The sequence below is a fragment of the Cucurbita pepo genome, chromosome 9, assembly GCF_057944985.1.
Source record: "Cucurbita pepo subsp. pepo isolate OVF chromosome 9, ASM5794498v1, whole genome shotgun sequence".
NCBI classification, from domain to species: Eukaryota; Viridiplantae; Streptophyta; class Magnoliopsida; order Cucurbitales; family Cucurbitaceae; genus Cucurbita; species Cucurbita pepo.
Window position 1 is genome coordinate 12829970 of NC_141806.1, and position 21322 is coordinate 12851291.

At 37.1% G+C, this 21322-nt stretch overlaps 4 protein-coding genes across 9 annotated transcripts; 3 read left to right on the forward strand and 1 right to left on the reverse strand.

The window, feature by feature from the left end:
* The first annotated feature begins 460 nt into the window (after positions 1-460).
* ATK1 (kinesin 1) lies at positions 461-5542 on the forward strand. The gene is made up of 17 exons (XM_023686821.2): positions 461-723; positions 1059-1304; positions 1430-1574; positions 1692-1801; positions 1899-2018; positions 2127-2330; positions 2498-2707; positions 2791-2865; positions 2981-3127; positions 3210-3348; positions 3453-3562; positions 3795-3956; positions 4041-4261; positions 4373-4454; positions 4559-4663; positions 4751-4855; positions 5101-5542. The coding sequence occupies exons 1-17, from the start codon at positions 682-684 to the stop codon at positions 5278-5280; spliced, it is 2403 nt and encodes an 800-aa protein (XP_023542589.2). The 5' UTR covers positions 461-681; the 3' UTR covers positions 5281-5542.
* Positions 5543-6468: 926 nt separating this feature from the next.
* On the forward strand, positions 6469-9032 carry CXXS1 (thioredoxin family protein CXXS1). 3 transcript variants are annotated; one of them, XM_087127003.1, is made up of 4 exons: positions 6469-6789; positions 6924-7046; positions 8347-8445; positions 8706-9032. In XM_087127003.1, the coding sequence occupies exons 1-4, from the start codon at positions 6688-6690 to the stop codon at positions 8802-8804; spliced, it is 423 nt and encodes a 140-aa protein (XP_086983129.1). In that variant the 5' UTR covers positions 6469-6687; the 3' UTR covers positions 8805-9032. The 3 variants fall into 3 exon arrangements, with proteins under 3 accessions (XP_086983129.1, XP_086983130.1, XP_023542798.2); XM_087127004.1 differs by having other exon boundaries at positions 6473-6789; positions 8711-9032; XM_023687030.2 differs by lacking the exon at positions 8706-9032 and having other exon boundaries at positions 6476-6789; positions 8347-8665.
* Positions 9033-13686: 4654 nt separating this feature from the next.
* Positions 13687-16396, forward strand: LOC111802570 (transcription factor ILR3). Of its 4 annotated transcripts, none has more exons than XM_023686984.2 (5): positions 13687-14090; positions 15258-15329; positions 15539-15613; positions 15707-15869; positions 15949-16396. In XM_023686984.2, the coding sequence occupies exons 1-5, from the start codon at positions 13954-13956 to the stop codon at positions 16201-16203; spliced, it is 702 nt and encodes a 233-aa protein (XP_023542752.2). In that variant the 5' UTR covers positions 13687-13953; the 3' UTR covers positions 16204-16396. The 4 variants fall into 4 exon arrangements, with proteins under 4 accessions (XP_023542752.2, XP_023542754.2, XP_023542755.2 ...); XM_023686986.2 differs by having other exon boundaries at positions 15267-15329; XM_023686987.2 differs by lacking the exon at positions 15258-15329 and having other exon boundaries at positions 13689-14090.
* Positions 16397-16672: 276 nt separating this feature from the next.
* On the reverse strand, positions 16673-19714 carry LOC111802505 (sulfite exporter TauE/SafE family protein 5). Its single transcript, XM_023686903.2, has 4 exons — positions 18789-19714; positions 17808-17942; positions 17571-17723; positions 16673-17022 (listed from the first exon to the last, which is right to left on the reverse strand). The coding sequence occupies exons 1-4, from the start codon at positions 19533-19535 to the stop codon at positions 16714-16716; spliced, it is 1344 nt and encodes a 447-aa protein (XP_023542671.2). The 5' UTR covers positions 19536-19714; the 3' UTR covers positions 16673-16713.
* Positions 19715-21322: the final 1608 nt, after the last annotated feature.

A 21322-nucleotide genomic window follows, 5' to 3' on the forward strand; every position in this document is an offset into this window, starting at 1 on the left:
AATATCGGCTAGCAATGGGCTTGAGCGGTTACAATACTAATTTCTATATAATTTTGAAGAATTAATTTTAAATAGAGATTAAGATAAAAATATTATTTATGAGCGTCCGACTATATTAGGTAAAAATATTTAAATAGACACTCAGCAAATTTTAGAAAATTGTTATATTTATAAAATTATAATTTTATTGCTACATTGGGATGTGAATTTGTCAAAAATTAAATTTTATTCTTTAAAAATTGAACAAATTTTTAAATGTGTAAATAATAGTATAAGAATAATTTGGCGCTATTAAAACTTTTAAAAATTGGTAAAAATTTAAAATTTTATGGGTAAGTTAAATTATTGTATTTGTTGGGCCTGGAAAAGCAGTGCGGCCCAACAATGAAGAGCCCGGCCCAAATAAGTAACGTCTCTCTTGAGGACCGCGTGTTGGCTTAACAATCCGCCAATTCAAAATTCAAAATCTTGTATGCGCTTTTTCTCCTCTTCGACCCGAGAGAGACCGGAACCAGATCTCAACGTTCCATTTCTCTTCATCCTCTAACTCCCAGAGCTTCTCAACTGTTCGTCAGTGGAATTTCCGGCGTCAATCGATATCTTCCGTCGCCGCCGGATTCCATCTGGGAACAACCATCCAGGACTTATTTGGAGTTCGATTCTTTCTGGATTTGAAGAAATATGGCATCTCGAAACCAGAATAGGGCTCCTCGTAGTCCAGCTGTAAGTTCCGAGTCTACTCTTTGATCTTGTTATGGTTGTTAGGATGATAAGAGAATGAACAAATACAACTTTATTTCTTCATCAGTTTGTTATAATCGAGGGTTTCTTGATAACCTTTTTGATTTGTTTATTTTTATATAACTGAACTAAAAGCTAAGAACTAGTTGAAATCAGTGGTTTTAATGGAAACATCCTGATTTTTTGACTTGATATGGTGTTTTGGTTTAGAGCTATTTTTCTGTGTGGAGTTCAAAATCGTTGAGTTTTGGAGCCCTACAAATCTAATTTATACTATATTGCTCAAGTCATGACTGTTTTTTGAAACAATCGTATAGAAGAAGGATATTCCAGATGATGTTCCCTTCGACAAACGGAGGAAGATTGCAGCTGGAAGAATGTTAGGGCCTACAGCAGGTGCCCGCGGAAGACAGCCGTTTGTAGATGTTAATAATAGGCAGGGGGTTTCTGCTAATGATGCGTGTAGCACCGAGGATTCTGAATGTGGCACCGTGGAGTTCACAAAAGAAGAGGTTGATGCGTTGTTAAGCGAGAAGTTTAAAGGGAAGAAATTTGACACGAAGGTTGGATGAATGAAATTATATACGAGAAGTTCTTTTCAATAATTAAAGTTCTTGCATGTTCTTGTCCAAAGCGGTTTTGTTTATGCTGTGATTTGACTTTTCCTGACATGACAACCATTTTTTAGGGAAAAATTGATCAACTGACTGATCATAATAAGAGGCTTAAGCTTTGCATCAAATGGTTCCAACAAGTCGAGGAAAGTCATCTTCTTGAGGAGGAAAGACTTCGAACTTCTCTGGAATCTGCTGAGAAAAAGTGCTCTGCTATAGGTAATTTCAGTGTTGATTTCCATGGGATCTTACTGCTGCCAATAATTTGATACATATTTCTTAAGGTTTTAAAGAGGAATCCTATGTCATTTTGTTGTTCCACCTGTGTTTTCCCAGAGTTGGAAATGAAAGAAAGAGAGGATGAATTATCTTCTACTGTTTCTGAGCTAAGGAATAATGTTTCATCATTGGAAGACAAATTTGCCAAGGAAGAATCTGATAAGTTGGTAGGTTTATAGATGTTCACGCTTATTGGTTTCTTGTGTGCCGATAGGTCCTTATATATTCTCCGTTTTCTTCCCCCTGTTATGGTGCTACATTTAGGATGCAATTGAGTGTCATAAAAGAGAGAAAGATGCCAGACTTGCAGCAGAGAATTCCAAAGCTTCTCTTTCAAGCAACCTAGAGAAAGCTCTCCAAGAGAAATTAGCCGCTGAAAAGAGGGTAACATAGCTTATTTCATTAGCATGTTCTTCAAGAATGGATATTTGCTTACCTGGGTTTTCTTATTGAAGTTTGATTTATACTAACCCAATTCTTTAAATTATACAGCTTGCCTCTAATGAAGATTTGTACAAGAGGGCACAAGAGTATAATATTAGTCTTCAACAGTATAATAGTAAACTCCAAGCTGACCTTGATTCAACCAGTGAGTCACTAAAAAGAGTAGGAATGGAGAAAATGACAGTTGTTGAGAATCTTAGCACTTTCAGGGGTCACAACAAGACGCTGCAGGACCAATTAAAATCTTTGAAAGTAAGATTTCATAATCTTTGAATTGCACAAACCTATATATACTAGTGAAGAAGTTCATACTTATGTGCAGTTCTTTAAGTAATCTAATTTTGTGTTTTGCTGCTACAATTTGCACTTTTTCAAGAAAGTAAGTGGCATAGAATCATGTTTTTGATTATTTCATATAGGCATCATTAGAGGAGGCAGTGAAACAAAAAGATACATTGACAAATGACATCAAGTGTCTTCGGGAAGAGCTACAACAAGTGAGAAATGATCGTGAACGGCTAACAAGTCAGGTGCATGCCTTGAACGCTGAAGTGGAGAAACATAGAGAGTTCAGCGGCAAATCATGTATCGAGTTGGATAGCCTGATAGTCAAAACTAATGCCTTAGAGGTGAATGCCATACCTATGTTTACTCATTGAAGCTCCTAGCATCTCAATTTTTTTTTTAAACAGAGACTTTTTTTCCCTTTCAGGAGACATGCTCTTCACAAAGGGAGCAAATACGCGTGCTTGACCACCAACTAACAGCTGCAAATGAAAAATTAAAAGTAAGTAATATTCATTCATGAATGGCTTGTTATATTGTTTTAGTGGAACGGATCTTTCCTATCTGTATGAAATGTTTCCTTGTAATTCCTCAACAACATCTTTTCTTCCTCATAGATGGCAGATTTATCTGCTTTCCAAACGAGGTCAGAGTATGAAGAACAGAAAAGGTATACCAGCGACCTACAAAGCCGCCTGGCAGATGCAGAGCTGCAAATTACAGAGGGAGAGAAGTTAAGGAAAAAGCTTCACAACACAATACTGGTAATGTTCATGTGCTCAATTCTGTTGGCTTCAAGTCATTGGTGGTTGGTTTTTAAATTTAATTTATTGTCTTAATGGGCAGGAATTAAAAGGGAATATTCGAGTATTCTGCCGAGTGCGCCCCATGCTACCAGATGATGGTGTAGGAGCAGAAACCACGGTTGTCTCCTATCCAACATCAACAGAAGCTCTTGGCCGGGGTATCGATTTGTCACAAAGTGGTATGAAGAAGTCTAAACTTGTATATTTCCAATCAACGCATGATGTATTTGCCTTTGACCCAAATTCACTAATCACTTATTCAATGCGATCATGTCGTTAACAGGGCAGAAATATCCCTTCACATTCGATAAGGTGTTTAATCATGAGACTTCTCAACAGGATGTTTTCGTAGAAATATCCCAGCTGGTGCAGAGTGCACTTGATGGCTATAAGGTAACGTTGCTTTTACTCTCGTTTTTTGCTATCCTATGTGAGTAGAGTAGAGAGACCGTAATGATGTGAGGGTTATTCCTCACTTGTTCCGTTTTAGTGCTCCTGTAATTTTTCTAAGACGCAAAAGCTTGTTAAGTTCATTACAATATAGACAAGTTGATGTTAAATGATATGATATGCCACCTTTGATGTCTTGTTGAAAAGAAAACTTACAGGCCTAGTCTTTTGTCAGGTTTGCATATTTGCTTATGGTCAGACAGGATCCGGTAAAACTTATACAATGATGGGAAGGCCCGAAGCTCCAGAGCAGAAAGGGTTGATACCGCGTTCTCTTGAACAGATATTTCAAGCTAGTCAGTCCCTTCAGTCTCAGGGTTGGAAATACAAAATGCAGGTAAACCAACTATCTAATTTTCATCTGCAAGTATACTTTTAATTCTAGAACCTTTGTAGTAATCCCTTCTAATGCTTATTGTAGGTTTCCATGTTAGAAATATACAACGAAACCATCCGTGATTTACTGTCTACACATCGGTCAAGTAGTTTTGACATAACAAGGACAGAAAACGGGGTTCTTGGTAAACAGTACACCATTAAACATGATGCAAATGGGAACACACACGTTTCAGATCTCACCATCATTGATGTCTGCAGTATTAGAGAGATCTCTTCACTCCTACAGCAGGCTGCCCACAGCAGGTGCATTACCTTGAGACAATTTGAACGCTGAATTTCTTTCACCTTGTAGTTTATGTTCGAAGTAGATCAGGTGGACAACAAAATTGAATTTCAATTGGTTTTGATTCTCAGGTCCGTAGGCAGGACTCAAATGAACGAGCAATCATCAAGAAGTCATTTTGTATTTACACTTCGTATATCAGGCGTAAATGAGGCAGGTTTCCTTATAATTCGCATGCATTCATAGAGTTGCTTATCAATTTGCATCTAGCTTTCGTAGTTTATACCCGGCTGATGTTTTTTCTTTCACTTCCTCAGAGCACTGAACAACAAGTCCAGGGGGTGCTAAATCTCATTGACCTTGCTGGGAGTGAACGGCTTTCAAGAAGTGGGGCAACTGGGGATCGGTTGAAGGAAACACAGGTTCTCATTCTTTAACATTCTTGCAATTCTCATGCTAACCTTAAGAACATTATGCTTACTACTACTTCCATTTTTTGTGAGCATCAGGCTATAAACAAGAGTTTGTCGTGTTTGAGCGATGTTATATTTGCCTTGGCTAAGAAGGAAGACCATGTTCCATTTAGGAACTCCAAGCTTACATATCTTCTCCAGGCACGTGATTTCTCTAAATCTCTTGATCTTTTTTCTATGCTTAAACACTTGAATTCTATGCTTCCATGGACCTCTCTGGAATAACTTTTCAATTACTTAAAAACCCGCACTTAAAAAATCATTCCAAACACGACCTATATCTCGACCCGAGTATATTAGTTAAGTTAGAGATTTAGGGGGAGACTCAAAAATACCTCCCGAAGGATGCAACTAACAAATTGAATTGCTGCAATCTTCATGTACAGCCATGCCTAGGCGGAGACTCAAAAACATTGATGTTTGTGAATATCTCCCCGGATCCATCATCTGTGAATGAGTCGCTTTGCTCCCTTCGGTTTGCGGCCAGAGTGAATGCGTGTGAAATCGGAATCCCTCGCCGGCAAACAACCATGCGACCGGTAGATTCCCGGTTGAGTTATGGCTAAAAAAATGGGTTAGTTGTTACTCTTGCATTAGCAGCATACATAAATCTTATTTGTCACAGGGGTCGGTTGTACTATTACTGAGTGTTGTGTAGATGTTTGGTGTTGGGATCAACTACTAATTTGTATTCATATCAGGGTTAGAATCAGGCTGTGTGCGATTTTAACATGATTTTTTTCTTTTTTTCTTTTTTTTCTTTTTCCCTGTACAACAGTTTATGATCTTATGAACCTAAAGATAAATATCTCTCATATTTCTAATCCATTCCTTGTTTTTCTCTCAACATTCTCACTGTTTGTCTCATCAGACAGTTCCTGCAGTATTTGGTAAGTGCAGTTTTTTGATCTCAAATGTTTTCATGTCTTTTTGAAGATTTTTGCTATAATACTAACGACCAGATAATTTTTTTTAATTTTTTAAGAAAGATAACGTTATTTTTTAGGGTTTTGTTTTTTAGTTTCAGGGTATTATTGAATTTTTTAAAAAAATTTATAGATATTTTTAAGACCAAACCCGACCGGACTTCGCCCCAAGTTTGAGCTTTTAAAGGTATAAGCTGCCACCGGTATGAGTATGATGCATAATTATTTTTCGTATCGGGGGAGTCGCGGCTGATCTACCCATGGATGAATAGATAAATGTTTGGATTTCTGCGATTATTTTTTGAAAGGGTTGGGTTTAGTGTGTAGGGAGGTGCCCTTTGTTGACCTTTCAGGAGACATGTTGTAATATTCCGTGGCAAGATAATAGATATTGAGTCGATGATCAATACGACGTTCAATCTTTCTAGAGATGGTGATCAGACTTGTTAAGATCTCTTATATGTTGCTCATGCATCGAGTTACCGAATAAACCAATGCTATCTCACGTTAAAATTTATGCTGTCGAACTAAAATATTAGAGGTTTAAATCTCTCAATCCCATACATTGAATTTGCTAATAAACCATAATTTAAAGGAAATTATCTCGATTTTTTAAATCAACATATTAGACTGATATATTTAACTAAATTTCTATGAGATAGAAAAAAAAAAAAAAAAAAAAAAAAAAAAAAACCCACAAATTTTAACTAATTTCATTTTGTAAATTTATTTCGAAAACACATTATCTTCAATCATTGTAACTTGGGAAGCGACACAACAGCCGATATGCATACAATAATGGATGAAGCGGAGAGAATAATTCAAAACCCTATAGAAAAAGACGAACTTCCGAAACGAAATACGGCCGAAAGTTGTTGTTGAAGATATCTCTTAAGCATAGCATGTGAGAATCAAATCATATCAAGCAGTTGGATAAGAGGAAATTATGAAGTGGGGTCCGATTCATGATCTTTATCTCCTTAAAGAAATTCCCATTATCAATCGCTGAAAGAATCGGAAGGATTCTGAGTTTCTGAGAGAGAAAAAATGGAGGGGCAAGAGCAGTGGCGACAGATTAGGGTTGTGAAGATCGAATCCATGGAATCGTGGAATTCCTTTGTGACTAAAGCTGCTCAGCAAGACTCTCTTGTATGTTCCCTTCTTCAACTTCACTTCCTTTGTCTCGATTTTTGAATGGTTTCTTAATGTTGAGATTTGATCTATTTTGATGGGAGATTGGTTTGTGAGTTCTTGGTTTTCGTTTATCTCTGTGGTTTTTGTAGATCGTTGTGCACTTCACTGCTTCTTGGTGTATGCCTTCTGTTGCTATGAATCCATTCTTTGAAGAACTGGCTTTTAATTACCCAGATGCTCTGTTTCTCATTGTTGATGTTGATGAGGTTAAGGTAATAAGTCTAATTCCAATGTCCAAAATCATTATAAATGTGGCAACAGTTTTTGAAGAGTATGGTACATTTTGCTGAAGAACAGATTATGTCATTGCTTCTATCTAGGAACTTATATCAAGTTTCTTCAAGTCATTGTGTTATAAGTTCGTTGGTTTAAACTGACCATGTGGGTGTTCATTTATTGTTGTTTTGGTTCTATAATTCAAATGATTATGGTTTCAAAATGAGTAATTAGAAACACATTTGGTGTTGATTGAGGTTGAAAGTTCATTATCTTTGATAACTTCCAACTAGCTCATAACCCACATTCAGCTTCTTTCTTCTTCATCAAAGCCATAAAAGCACTCATAAATGGCAAATATCAGATCAGTGATTCATCCTTTATCAAACAATCATGAACGCATAAAAGGGCAGTATATTTGTGAAAAGTCGGAACAAAACTCAATACAAACTTGGGAAAGATACCACACGTTTTGTGAGATCCCACATCGGTTGGGGAGGAGAATGAAACATTCTTTATAAGGGTATGGAAACCTCTCCCTAATAGATGCATTTTAAAACCTTAAGGTGGCTGGACACTGGGTGGTGTGCTAGCGAGGAAGCTGAGCCTCGAAGGTGGGTAGACACTAGGCGGTGTGCTAGTGAGGATGCTGAGCCCTGAAGGGTGTGGATACCGGGCGGTGTGCCGGCAAGGATGTTGGGCCTTGAATTGGGGTGGATTGTGAGATCCCACATCGATTGAAGAGGAGAACGACATCGATTAGAGAGGGGAATGAGTGCCTGTGAGGACGAGAAGGGGGGAGGATTGTGAGATCCCACATCGGTTGGGAAGGAGAACGAAGAATTCTTTATAAGAGTGTGGAAACCTCTTCTTAGTAGACGTGTTTTAAAACCTTGAGGGGAAGTCTGGAAGAGAAAGTCCAAAGAGGGACAATATCTGCTAGCGGTTGCCTTGGGGTGTTACCTTTAGGGATGACTTTCACAGTGACTTGCTATTATCCCTCACGTTCCCCTTTCTTGACTGTCCTTCTACATGTGTGGCCAAAAAAGCCCCTTCCCAACCGCTTCTCCAAGCTAACTTGTTCCTAAATGCTTCGAACACCCAAAGCTCTTGTCAAAACCAGGCCATGGAACAGATGCCTCATACGGTTTCACTGTGTTGTGTCGTCTGGCTAGTTGAAACCGATGCCTCACAAATGGCAAATATCAGATGGAACCGTTCTTTATCATCCCCTGATTCACATCCTGAGAGAGATAACAAAATAACTTCTTTGTGATTCTCTTGTTTTCATGATAGGAAGTGGCTGCTAAAATGGAGATAAAGGCAATGCCAACATTCGTGCTGATGAAGAATGGTACTCAAATTGGGAAGCTCGTGGGTGCAAATCCAGAAGAGGTAAGGAAAATGATAGACGCAAATGCTGAGACCATACATGTTGCATAATCTAATGTTTATATATAATGTTGATGTATAGTTGTCTTGTAACATATGCAATTCTGGCTCTTGTTTACGTGGTTTCAGCGTCTCAGATCATGTAAATTCAAGTTTTTGAACTCTTTTGAATCATGTTTAATTGGATGTCTCTTTATGGATTCTGGGTTTTGGCATTATGGTACTTGATTCTTGTTGTCTTATTCATATATCAAATCTGGAAGAACAGAGCCATTGCTGATACCTTTCTAGCAATTTTACTGAACTCAAAATTTTCTCTCATGGAAACCATCGTCAAAATTCACTATGATAGAAAGAGTTAGCACAAATCTTAGAGACTGAGAAATAGGCTGAGGGGAGTGTGTACACAAGCTATGGGGCTCTAGAAGTCGATAGATCCGAGTCATGATTCTTACTCACTGTGTTATGTATGAACGCGAACATGTTTTGATTTGTCGTCTTGAAAACGGTGTCCCAAAGGTGAACTTTTATCAAAATATATATTGAAATTCATGACTAAAAAAAGTTGAAGGCCGTTGAAGTTTGAATTTTGTGTTTATGGTTTGATAAAACTACATAAATAGTTTTTATAGTCGGCTAAAATTCTCGTAAATAGTCTTTATAGTAAATACTTTTTATGAAGGTTTTAGCGTATCATAGAGAATAACTCTAAAACTTACGTTGTAGATGTTAGGAATCACGACTCTCCACAATGATATGATATTGTCCATTTTGAACATAAGCTCTCATGGCTTTACTTTGAGCTTTCCATTGGTATGCCCAAAAGGTCTCATACCAATGGAGAGAGTATTATTTGTTTATAAACTCATGATCATTCCCTAAATTAGCCGATGTGGGACTTCCATCATCCAACACCTCTCCTCGAACAAAGCACGCCTCCCCTTAATCGAGGCTAGACTCCTTTGGAGTCTTAGTCATTTTTTACTGCCTTCGAGGAGGCTCGACTCCTTTTCTTTTGGAGTCCTTTATGTTGGCTTTTTGGCCTTGATCTCACTTTAATTAATTTCAATCAATTAATTGATGTTTTGATGATAACAAACCTACTTTTTAATTATTAATTATTTTCAGTATTTTGAACTGTCCACCGTATAAGGTCGGGAATAACAATTTCAACGACTTTTCAATTACTCAAATCAGAGCTAAAACGAAGAAATTACAGTCGAGACAACATACCCGACGTGATGATGTGGCAGCAAAATCAAAATGATGGACAAATCAAAATATATCAAAGTATGACATTTATGATTTTGGGAGAGTAACAAATGGTGGAGTTTTTCTTATTACTATATTTTTAAATAAAGTTATTTTTACAAAATATAAATTTGAATCTAACCGTTACTCACATCGATTTTTATTATTACAATATTATATTATTATATTATTATATTTTAAAATTTTGGTGGTTACTCACATAGTTTTTATTATTATTATATTATTATATTTATAATAAATTTTGAATTTCATTTGACCGTTACTCACATAACTTTTTATTATTATTATATTATATTACTATTATATTAAAATTTTGAAATAAATGAATTTAGAAAAATTTCTTATTTATTTACTTTTAATCTCCACCTTCCATTATTCCTAACACAATCCAATGGTCAATATTCAATCCTACATTTTGCCACTTTTCTCCTCTATATAAACTCATCTTCCCCACATTTTAAAATACACAACTTACATACATTCTCCAATCCTCATTTGTTCAAAGTCTCCATTGTTTGTTGCTCTCTCCAAGCTTACAAGTTTATTTCTTTTTATCTTATTCTTGAGAGGGATTATTTTTGTATTGTGAGGAAATAGTTGTGAGTATCCCAAATTGTAAATCTACTCTTTGAGAGAGTTGTGGTGTGTTATTATCAAACTCAAATACTTGTATCGGTTTGATCCTGCGCCGTGGAAAGGATTGAGTTTGCTCTTGAACTCGTAAAAAGAGCGGTGTAGCGGTTTGGCTCAGATCCGTGGAAAGAGTCGAGAAAGTTCTTTATTCAAATTCCCAAGAGGCGCTTGGGGAGTGGAGTAGGTCGAGTTTGACCGAACCACTATAAAACTACGGTGTCATTTTCTCTGACTCTTTTCTATTTAATTTCAAAATTATTATTGTGATTTATTGCATGTTCTACTTGATTATTGTTTTGACCTGAATTACTTTGTTATAGTAATTATCATCTTTTACTTATTTGTAAAAAGTTTCATCATTAGAAAAATTAATCACGTTTAAACACTTTTATCGTTAAAACCCTATTCACCCCCCCTCTAGGGTTGCCATACCGATCCAACACTTTATTCGACATTTGAGGATTTACCAATCTATTGACACGACTAAGTTTAGGGCATGACTCTGATACCATGTTAGGAATCACAACTCTTCACAATGGTATAATATTGTCCACTTTAAGCACAAGCTCTCATGGCGTCGCTTTGGGCTTCCCCAAAATGCCTCATACCAATGGAAGAGAGTATTATTTATTTATAAACCGATGATCATTCCTTAAATTAGCCGATGTGAGACTCCATCATCCGATAGTAGAGACTAAATTCTTACTTTGTTAGACCAAGGGTTATATTAAATGGGCATTGACATGCAATTATTGCACTAAAATAACATTTTCTTACGCTGCCTCAAAGACAATGTAGACAATGACCATATGGTGACAAAAAACAAAAACTCCCTATTGGGAGGATCGCTGCCAATGCAATGGCTATTGGAATCTTCTCCTTTGTTCTATCATAAGCAATAATGAAGGCTGTGCTGAATGCCACTACCATGCATGCTATAGAAACGAATAGCATCAGTAACTTGATCGGCAACTACACTAAAAAATCATTTTCTGCATAGCGGGACATCAACATTGATAGATAGATGAGTATAGAAGTTGTAGAAAACACAAGAGCTGCAACATCTAAGATTACGAATACCGTGAACGCTTGATTCTGTCGAAATATAGGAATTTTTTCTTTGTCGTTGTTGCCTCCTGGAACTGTGAACGCTGCTGCGAAAACTACTGTTGCAATTAGCGTTGCCACTAGCATGCATGAGTTTGCCGTGTTTCTCATCCATTCCTCGCCCTGTTTTCGTAGTTGTTCGTGTTCTTTTGTAAATAGCTCGCGAGGTGTTAGTTTATCAACGGGGTCTTTTGTTATCTTCACATGGGAAAGTTGTGAAAGCTCTATATATCTCATTTCTAGTACAAGTTTTGGGAAAGCCTAGCAAGCACACAAAGATTAATCATGTCTTTATATATATTGTTAGATGAACACGACTCTCCACAATGGTATATTATTGTCTACTTTAAGCATAACCTCTCATACCTTTGCTTTGGGCTTCTCCAAAAGGCTTCGTAGCAATGGAGATAGTATTCTTTGATTATAACCCCATGATCATTACCTAAATTAACCGATGTGGGACTTTCATCTAACACCTCCCCTCGAACAAAGTATGTCTCCCCTTAATCGAGGCTCGACTCCTTTTTCTTTTGGAGTGTTCGAACAAAATAGATAAAGAAGATGGACCGAACGGCCTCTTAGAATGTTGGGCTGGATGATGGACTGAATAAGGCTTCCAAAGCCTCCCATCAAGAATTCGAGGCCTAGTAGGTAAAGAAGAAAAGAAAAAAGAGTCGAGCCTCGATTAAGGAGAGGTGTTAGATGAAAGTCCCACGTCAACTAATTTAGGAAATAATCATGAGTTTATAATCAAACGCTCCCTTTCCATTTTATGTAAAAATCGAGTCTTTTCTTCGTGCAATATCCAAGAACGTTTTTTTTTTTTCATCGTAAGTGGCACATCTATAATAAATATATAGTGCCTTACTTGTTGAGTTGGTTTCGTTCTATTTATTCACCAAATTGGATGAAAGTCTCACATCGACTAATTTAGAGAAGGATCATGAGTTTATAATCAAGAAATACTATCTCTATTGGTATAATGCTTTTTTGAGAAACCCAAACCAAAATCACGAAAGCTTATGCTCAAAGTAAACCATATCATATCAATGTGGAGAGCCGTGTTCATCTAGCCCACCTAATCACTCGGGAGAGACGTGTTCATCTAACACACTTAACCGCTCCAAATCTTTATTCATTTTTATAACAACAAGTGATTTCAAATTTTCAACCTCACTTTCTATTTTTATTTTTTATTTTTACTTTTAATGAGAATATAACTCAACTCCTTACTAGTAAACCTACCTCAATTTATTGTCAGTGTACTATGATAATTTAATTATTTTATTTATAAAACAAATATACGATATAGAAATTTAAATTTCAAACTTTAAGATAAAGAAATATATGTCAATTATAACGATTTCTCGTGTTGATAAATATACGAACATAAAAGATGAGTGAAAGCAATTCTCAAACAACAATGGTAACATCTACAGAATAAATAGCTCTAAAAGAAAATTGTTCCGAACAAAAATAGCTCAACGAAAGACACCATAGAACGAAAGGTCTGCGTGATATCACACCAAAAACAACTATCAAAGGTACATGTTCATACTAACATAATGGAAAAGTATCTCAATGCACATGACATGTTTAAAATCGTAGCGTACAATAAGAATCATTTCGTTATTTCTCATTTGTGTCATATAACACATATGAATCATGTATGCATAATACTTGTACGTAACATTATATATCGTTGCATAATTATAGCATTAGGTAGATTTGCGAGTCGTACTCGTTTTTGGATAACTTTGCATAAAAATAATGAGTAATAAAAAGCTTTTAAAATAAGGATGAAATGTCAGTATTTATTATTATCGTAAGTAGAAATTTGAAAGGAATTGAAAACTTAGGTATGAAGAGGACAATTTGTTAGGTGGGAATTGAATTTTTTTGTTCGGTACTTCTGAAGCTTAAAGCTAAAAGCAATTAGGTAACGACGACTTTGATAACATAAAACCCCGGAGATGACAGCTAGTTATATTCCCTTTTTTACACAACATGAAATATTGGCTTATCTGTGAAATCTTGTAAAAGATGTTTGGAACGGATACACGGCCATAAACAACACGCCCTGAATGAGTATGACCCGAACATCTATATGATTTTGAATAAATATGACCGTGACACACAGAACATGCCACATGGGGGTTAACAAACTTCAAATTCGTTCGGACGGTTCAAAACCCAAATTCGGAAAGCGAACAGGAGACTGTGGGCCTTAACTTGGGCTGCATCACAAACATTGCAAATCGCATTTGCAGTTTCCACTTTTGCTTGTGGTGTTAGCATCGGTGGAACAGTTGCGGTATGCGATTCTTCTCCGATTTTCCCTTTCGATTTTTCTCTCATATTCCCTTTTCCATTTCTTCAAATTTCCCATCGTTTCCTTCCCAATGTATATATTCTACCATTCGCCATGGAATTCGGCTGTATCTCTCGCGTTCTGTACTCAGAAATTCAGGGATTTTGAGTTCCGGCAATTGATCGTTGATGGAGTCGCCTGAAATTACCGACTGGGTATTTGATTACGCTCTGATTGAGGACTTTCCGGTCCCCGGCGGTGACCTACCTTCACTGGATCTTCCTGTTTTCACTTTGTCCTCTCGCGATTTCACTGCCTCCTTCAGGTTCTAATAGCTCATGAATCTCTTTTGAGTTTCGTTTTTTTATATTGTTCCTGGGATTTGTATGTTGTTTGAAATGAATTGGTTGAGTTGTGGATTATCATCTGGGTTTGCTTGTGGATGTAGATTACATGCTTGAACATAGGACTGTGAAGTTATTTCATTAAGAAAAATTTGATTTACTAACGTCTTACATTGGCAAGGAGTTGTACCAGATTATGATGCCTAATCCAATTTAGCCTTCGTTCTTATAGATTTTTAACATGGTATCAAAGTAAAAAGCCTTGAATTCAAACTCTTTTTTTAATGTTTTTTCCTTCTCTGTTTTAGATTAGTAGTTCATGATATTAGAGGTAGGTTTCAAGTTCTAAATTTTACAGTGATCCATGTGTTAGTGAAATTGTCCCACTGCCAGTAGATATTGTCTTCTTTGCCTTTTTCTTTTCGGGCTTCCGATTCTGCTAGGGAGAGGTTTTGTCCTTTTTGGCTTTTTCCTTTCGGGCTTCCCCTCAAGGTTTTAAAATGCCTTTGATAGGGAGAGGTTTCCACACCCGTAATGTTTCGTTCCCCTCTCCAACCGACATGAGATCTCACAATCCACCTCCATTGGGGCCAGCGTCCTCGTTGGAACACCACCCGGTGTTTGATTCGATACCATTTGTAACCGTCTAAGACCACTGCTAGCAGATATTGTCCTCTTTGGGCTTTCCCTTTTGGACTTCCCCTCAAGATTTTAAAACGCGTCTGCTAGGGAGAGGTTTCCACACCCTTATAAGGAATGTTTCGTTCCCCTCTCCAACCGACGTGGGATCTCACAATCCACACCTCTTGGGGGCCTAGTGTCCTTGCTGGCACACCGCCCGGTGTATGGCTCTGATACCATTTCTAAGAATCCAAGCCCACCGCTAGCATATATTGTCCTCTTTAGGCTTTCCCTTAAGGGCTTCTTCTCAAGGTTTTTAAAACGTGTTTGCTAGGGAGAGGTTTCCACACCCTTATAAGGAATGTTTCGTTCTCATCTCCAACTGACGTGGGATCTCACAATTAGACTCAATTCAAACATTAGAGCCTTTTCATGAAAGCGTACTCGAATGCTTATATGTGTTATTTTCTTTATATGACAGCTGAGATGCCATTTTTTTATTAAAGATCTCATCGTACCGTTGTTAGTGTTTTAAGGGAAGACTTTGATGAGGCACATGGAAAGCTAAACGATAAAAATGAATCTGGGTCTAGGAACAGGTGAGCAATTATTAGTTCCCAAGTTGAGTATCTGCACTATGAGGAGGATTACCATATCATTGTTTATGTTCTAATGCTGTGGCAATCAATTTGAGCATATTGGATATGCCCTTACAATATCATTGGTTATGTTCTAATGCTGTGGCTATCAACTTTAGCATATTGGATATGCCCTTACAATAGCATGGTAGTGATCTTACTGTTGACAGGATGAGCTCTGGCTCAGGTGCATCTTTGTCCAAAGCACATAAAGAGAAAGTGCGGAGAAATAGACTAAATGACAGGCATCTCGATTCGTTACATTCATCTTTTTCGCCATTCCCGTCTCTGTCCGCTCCTCCCCCGCCTCATATTTTGTGTTTGCTTGCTGATTAAAGGTTTCTGGAGTTGAATTCCATCCTCAATCATGGAACGTCTCCCAAAATTGACAAGTCTGTTATTTTGGGTGATGCAGTTCGAATGATCTTGCAGCTAAGAGATGAAGCTCAGAAGCTGAAGGAGTCCAATGAGAATTTTCTGGAGAAGATCAATGAAATGAAGGTAGATTATGTGGTTTTGTACTCGTCGATGTTCGGTTTGATCTTCCATCGATGTTTGATTCTATTTCTTCTTTGTTCAGGCTGAAAAGAATGAACTACGAGATGAGAAACAGAGGCTAAAAGAAGCAAAAGACAACCTTAAACAGAAAATGAAAACCTTCATTACTCAACCAAGTTTCCTGCCTCACCCTCCTGCATTTTCTGCTCCAAATCATGTTGTTGGGGCGAAGTTCGTACCTGTGATTGGATATCCAGGAGTATCCATGTGGAAGTTTATGCCTCAGGGCGCTATCGATACGTCGCAAGACCACGTTCTCCGACCACCAGTCGCCTGACTTGGTAGAGTTCTTCCATTTTCACTGGCTTTGCTTTTGCATGCGAGGATTCCTATGTTGGTTTTTCTGTAGGGCTGACATGGTTCTGTTGTCTGTTAGATTTTCAAGATTGAATTGGCTTGAATATCTGTTTTGTTAAAGAAATTCCGCTGATCAAAATCAATATAGTCTACTCCATAAGTTCTTAGCCTTACTGTTCTTCAGCAGAAGACGTGTTTGCTCCGAGAGAAACAATCAGTCTTTAGAAGATTATAGAGTTTAAACTAATAGAACTATGCTCGGGTTGACTGATTTTTCTTTAGATGTCCATTGTTCGGCATAGGACTTCAACAGTCCTCAACACTTGACACTATCGAGGATGAGGAGGAGAATCTTCTCGTTAAAAAAATGAGATTTTGAATGATCTTGAATCAGTTGAACGATATTCAAGTTTGAGTTTACGAAATTTTGACTAATTCTCTCGAACCAATTAAAACTGAGAAGAAACAGCATCATTAAAAAAGAAGTGTTTTAACAAGGTGATCTAAATCCCATGTTGTTTCCAGCAGTGTAGTCTCTCAAAACATTAAGCCCACCAAATGTGGTCATAGTGACAGTACTCAAAGCCATCACTGTACTAACTGAGAAGATGATGAGAGACGCCCTTCCATACTCACGAATCGCCTTCTGAACCACTACCAATCCGATCACGGAGGCGATGAAGCAGACGATCGCGTAAATGACTGCAATTTCAGTATGCTCCATTCCCAGCAGCAAATACTGGCAAGCTGACATTGTAGCCGAGAAGAACACCATGAACGAGCAAGTTGCAGCTGTTACCTGCATTAGATTTTGGAGATACGAACATAATGAGCGGATGACGAGTTAAATTACAAAATCGGTCCTACACTTTGAAAGTGGTGTACAAGTCTATAATCTTTCAATATTGTGTTTAACAACTCTAAGCCCACCGCTAGTAGATATTGTCCGCTTCGGCCCGTTACGTATCGTCGTCAGCTTCACGGTTTTAAAACGCGTATACTAGGGAGAGGTTTCCACACCCTTATAAGAAATGCTTCGTTCCCCTCTCCAACCGATGTGAGATCTAACAATCCACTCCTCTTGGAGGCTCAGCATCCTCACTGGCACACCGTCTGGTGTTTGGCTCTGATACCATTTATAACAGCTTCAAGCCCATTACTAGCGTCTGTTTTGACCGGTTACATATCGCCGTCAGCCTCACGGTTTTAAAACGCGTCTACTAGGGAGAGGTTTCCACACTCTTATAAGGAATGTTTCGTTCCCCTCCCCAACCGACGTGGGATCTTGAGAACTAACGTTAAAATTGAAACAAAGGAACGTTGAGTTCAAGAGACGAAAGGACTTGCCTCAGGAGCTATTCCAAATTGAAGAAGGAAAGGACTTATAAGCATGCCACCGCCAATTCCAAACATGCCGCCCAAAATCCCAGCTAAGAGTGCCATTACAGGGAAGATCAGTTTCTTGGATGGTTCAACTGCAGGCCCTGCTTCTTCCAACTCCTTCACAAGGAACAACAGTCAAGATTGCTTTATGAAAAGATCTCAGAAACAAAAGCAAATATGTTCTAGTTTCATTCTTTGCACCTTGTGGGGGGAATCTTCAGGTTGAGGAGCCTTCTGTTTGTACAGAATCCAGAGAGTGAAAGCTATGGCTACCGGAACTTGGAGCGAAGAGATAATCCAGTAACCCGTTCCGCACGTTTCGATCGGTATAAGACCCTGCACAAACAAGGAGCAGTCACATACCCACTTCTGTTTTCTTTTCAATTGCAATGATGCAAAATTAACTTAGCAAGAACAAAGAAAAAGTCATTCAGTGTTGAATTCGTCCTAAATGAAAAGCGTCAAATTTGATTGCATAGATTTAGTATTGCTATCGTGGCCCGCACCAAAATAGTGCTATACTCCTAGATGTCCAGTCAACGCACACAAAAAGCTACCAAAGGGAGAGTACATGGGACCAAGGGGTGGCATACTATGTCCAAGCCAGAAAGTAAGGAAGTTGCACTATCAGCTTTAGACTAAACTGTCCCAATAAAAAACACAGCCAAAACTTCGACATGAATGAACAAGTTATCGTCTCCATAATTGAGTCTAAACAACAATCCACCCCGTTCGAGGCCTAGTGTCCTTGTTGGCACTTGAGGTTTCCACACCCTTATAAAGATGTGTGATCTCACAATCCATCCCCTTCAAGACCTAGCATCCTTGCTGGCACTCAGGTTTCCACAACTTTATAAAGATGTGTGATCTCACAATCCACCCCCTTCAGAGCCTGGCGTCTTCGCTGGCACTCGAGGTTTTCATAACCTTATAAAAATGTGTGATCTCACACCCTACCCCTTCGGGGCCAGCATCCTCGTTGGCACTCGAGATTTACACACCCTTATAAGTGAGAAATCACCGTTAGTGATCATTTTCTGTAATTTTCACAGCACTCAAGAACAAATCAAGATCAGTTCTATATACTTTTTAAGCAACTCAAGTTCTCTGAAACATAATTTTTCCCCAACAATGAACAATCATACTCTAACCAGACACAGAATCAAATAAGAAAATCCATACCTGTCCATCGCGGTTGCCACGAAGAAGATAGATAAGATAGAAAGAAGACCAGACAAGAATCAAGGCTCCCAACTTCATTAAAGGGAGTCTGAATCTGCAATTTTCTTGTGTCTTCAACAAAGGCTCTTCAAGAAATTTGCCTTCATTTTCATTCCCTAACCCATCTTCCAATTTACACCCATTATTCCTCAGCACCTCTGTCTCCATTCTCCAATACACCATCCCACTTACACAAGTTTTAAAGGTCGACCAAACAAGAAAAATGGCAAATAGAACAGTAGTAACCCATTCAGGAAACGCAAGGTTACATATAACCCCAACACTAACTCCTAACAACATGCAAGGTTCAGTCAAAAGCGCAATATCAAAATCAATCAAACACTTCCCCCCTGATTTGGAGCAGAAATTGTTCAAAACATTCGCAATCGACCCACCAGTGACCATAAAAGCCGAGAAACTCGAGGCTGTTTTTAAGTCAAAACCAGCCACAATGGTCAAAATCGGAATATAAAGCCCGCCGCCGCCAATCCCACCAGCGCTGGATATAGAAGCGGCTACGAAACAGAACACACCAGCAACTGTAATGGGAGTCGTACTCGGGAGATGGGTCGTCAGCCATTGTCGGGTTTGGTGGAGAAATTGATGAATCGGAGTGAAATCATTGATGGGTTTGATTTGTTTGGCATAAGAAACATCAATGGCGAGCGATAGGACGAAAAGGGCTAAGGGAAGCAGGGAAATCTTCATTTTCTTGGACTGTGTTCAACTAGGAGAAGAAGCAGAAGCGATTATTAAGGGTATATAAGAACAAGAGAGGTCGCAGTTGGTGATTGAATAGAATACAAGGAGGGAGAACGATGATCGAAGCAAGCATTCGAAGTGGCATTCGGGATTGTATGCTTAATCTTCCTCTCCGTAGCGATTTTAGGCGTTCTTAATCTTTTCAAATGACGGCTTTCGTTTAGTCCTACAAAATTGACCGAAATTGACACGTCAGATGGGCTTCAAAATATTTGTATATTAATAAAAATATAATAATAAGTTTGATAATAATTTTAATTTTTCAAAAATTTCAAAAAATATCTTTAATAAAAAAAAAAAAAACTTTAAAAATAAGTTAATTTTAAATGGAAATAAGTTTCAATTTTTTAAAAATTAAGAAATATGCTTCATCAGTATTGGTGTTTAAAAAATATTCATGTTTTTTCAAAATTAACGTTAAAAAATTTAAAAATAATCTATGAATTGCCGATACTGTATTTTTTAAAACATAATATATATTTGATTTTTTTTAGTTGAAAGATATTAATTAAACTTTTTAAAGTTTTTGAGAATTTTTGAAATAAAGTAAATTTTTAATTTAATTAGTCTCCCTCTTTGATCCGGCTCAAAGTTATAGCTAATAGATATTATGTCATGTCTGCTTTGACTCGTTATGTATCATCGTCAGCTTCAATGTTTTAAAACGTGTATATTAAAAAGAAGTTTTCACATCTTTACAAGAAATATTTCGTTCTCAAAAAAATTCTCGCCTCAGCCGTCGTTAAAATAAAAGAAAATTAGATTAATGTAGAGTTTGTCCAGCCTGGACATTTCTTTCCAGCTCAGCCTACTACAGTTTTTGGTTGGGATTGCGATTATTTATTTAATATTTAATTCACCTTTTTGTAAATAATTTATAGTATATTCTATTCATTATTAATATATTCTTTCTTTATGTTTTTTTTTTTTGTTCCATCATTCTTTACACATAAAACTTCCTCTTTTATCAGTCCCTTTTTGTCTTTTCCTCTTACTTTATTAATAAATATATATATATATATATCAATTCACTCTTACTTCATAAATTGGCTACCTTTTTAATTTAATAATGGGTATTTAAATATTTGATCTTTTCCACAAATCTATAATATCTCAATTATCACGGTCGTACTTTTTCAACTGTGTAGCGTCATGATTTTGACACGCTCACGACCAACTTTAAGGAGAACTCAAACCCCATTCATATTTTTTTCTCCCAGCTTTATGGCTTTGTTGGACCGTCGAACATCACTTGTGTGGAATCCAAATTTATTTGCCACGTATGTTGTCTAAGTGTGCATGTTCAATCGTTGCGATACAACAACGTCGCATCTCATTGTCATCTTGGTTCCCAACATGACCCATGCATCATGATGTCATTCCATGTTTGAAAATGTCTCGATAAGTTGATTGACACATGGATGTGTCTAAACAAGCGATCGTATTGTGTTAGCAATAAAATTTCTATATTTACTCTCGAAAAATATTGAAATTATTATTTTATTTTAATTTATCTACTTTCATATATATATATATATATATATATATATATATATATATATATATATATACGTTTTAGTTTTTAAATTATATTAAAAATATTAATGGAACTTTTAAGTTCTGACTATTTTTGAAATAAATTACTAGCTATTTTTATTTTTTTTTTAAAATTGAAAGATATTTTTATTAATTTAATCTAAATTTTTTTAACTTATTAAAAAAGATATTTGTTG

Excerpts from the sequence above, each read along its gene's own strand:
- LOC111802570 (XM_023686984.2), top strand. The coding sequence starts at position 13,954 with ATGGAGTCGCCTGAAATTACCGACTGGGTATTTGATTACGCTCTGATT. Across the intron at positions 14,091-15,257 it reads GATTTCACTGCCTCCTTCAG|TGTTTTAAGGGAAGACTTTG; the intron begins GTTCTAATAGCT and ends TACCGTTGTTAG. Across the intron at positions 15,614-15,706 it reads AGAAATAGACTAAATGACAG|GTTTCTGGAGTTGAATTCCA; the intron begins GCATCTCGATTC and ends TGCTGATTAAAG.
- ATK1 (XM_023686821.2), top strand. The coding sequence starts at position 682 with ATGGCATCTCGAAACCAGAATAGGGCTCCTCGTAGTCCAGCT. Across the intron at positions 1,575-1,691 it reads GAAAAAGTGCTCTGCTATAG|AGTTGGAAATGAAAGAAAGA; the intron begins GTAATTTCAGTG and ends GTGTTTTCCCAG. Across the intron at positions 3,957-4,040 it reads GTTGGAAATACAAAATGCAG|GTTTCCATGTTAGAAATATA; the intron begins GTAAACCAACTA and ends TGCTTATTGTAG.
- LOC111802505 (XM_023686903.2), bottom strand. The coding sequence starts at position 19,535 with ATGAAGATTTCCCTGCTTCCCTTAGCCCTTTTCGTCCTATCGCTCGCC. Across the intron at positions 17,943-18,788 it reads GTGGCAACCGCGATGGACAG|GGTCTTATACCGATCGAAAC; the intron begins GTATGGATTTTC and ends TTGTTTGTGCAG. Across the intron at positions 17,724-17,807 it reads CTGAAGATTCCCCCCACAAG|GAGTTGGAAGAAGCAGGGCC; the intron begins GTGCAAAGAATG and ends TTCCTTGTGAAG.
- CXXS1 (XM_087127003.1), top strand. The coding sequence starts at position 6,688 with ATGGAGGGGCAAGAGCAGTGGCGACAGATTAGGGTTGTGAAGATCGAA. Across the intron at positions 6,790-6,923 it reads CTGCTCAGCAAGACTCTCTT|ATCGTTGTGCACTTCACTGC; the intron begins GTATGTTCCCTT and ends TGGTTTTTGTAG. Across the intron at positions 8,446-8,705 it reads TGGGTGCAAATCCAGAAGAG|AACAGAGCCATTGCTGATAC; the intron begins GTAAGGAAAATG and ends CAAATCTGGAAG.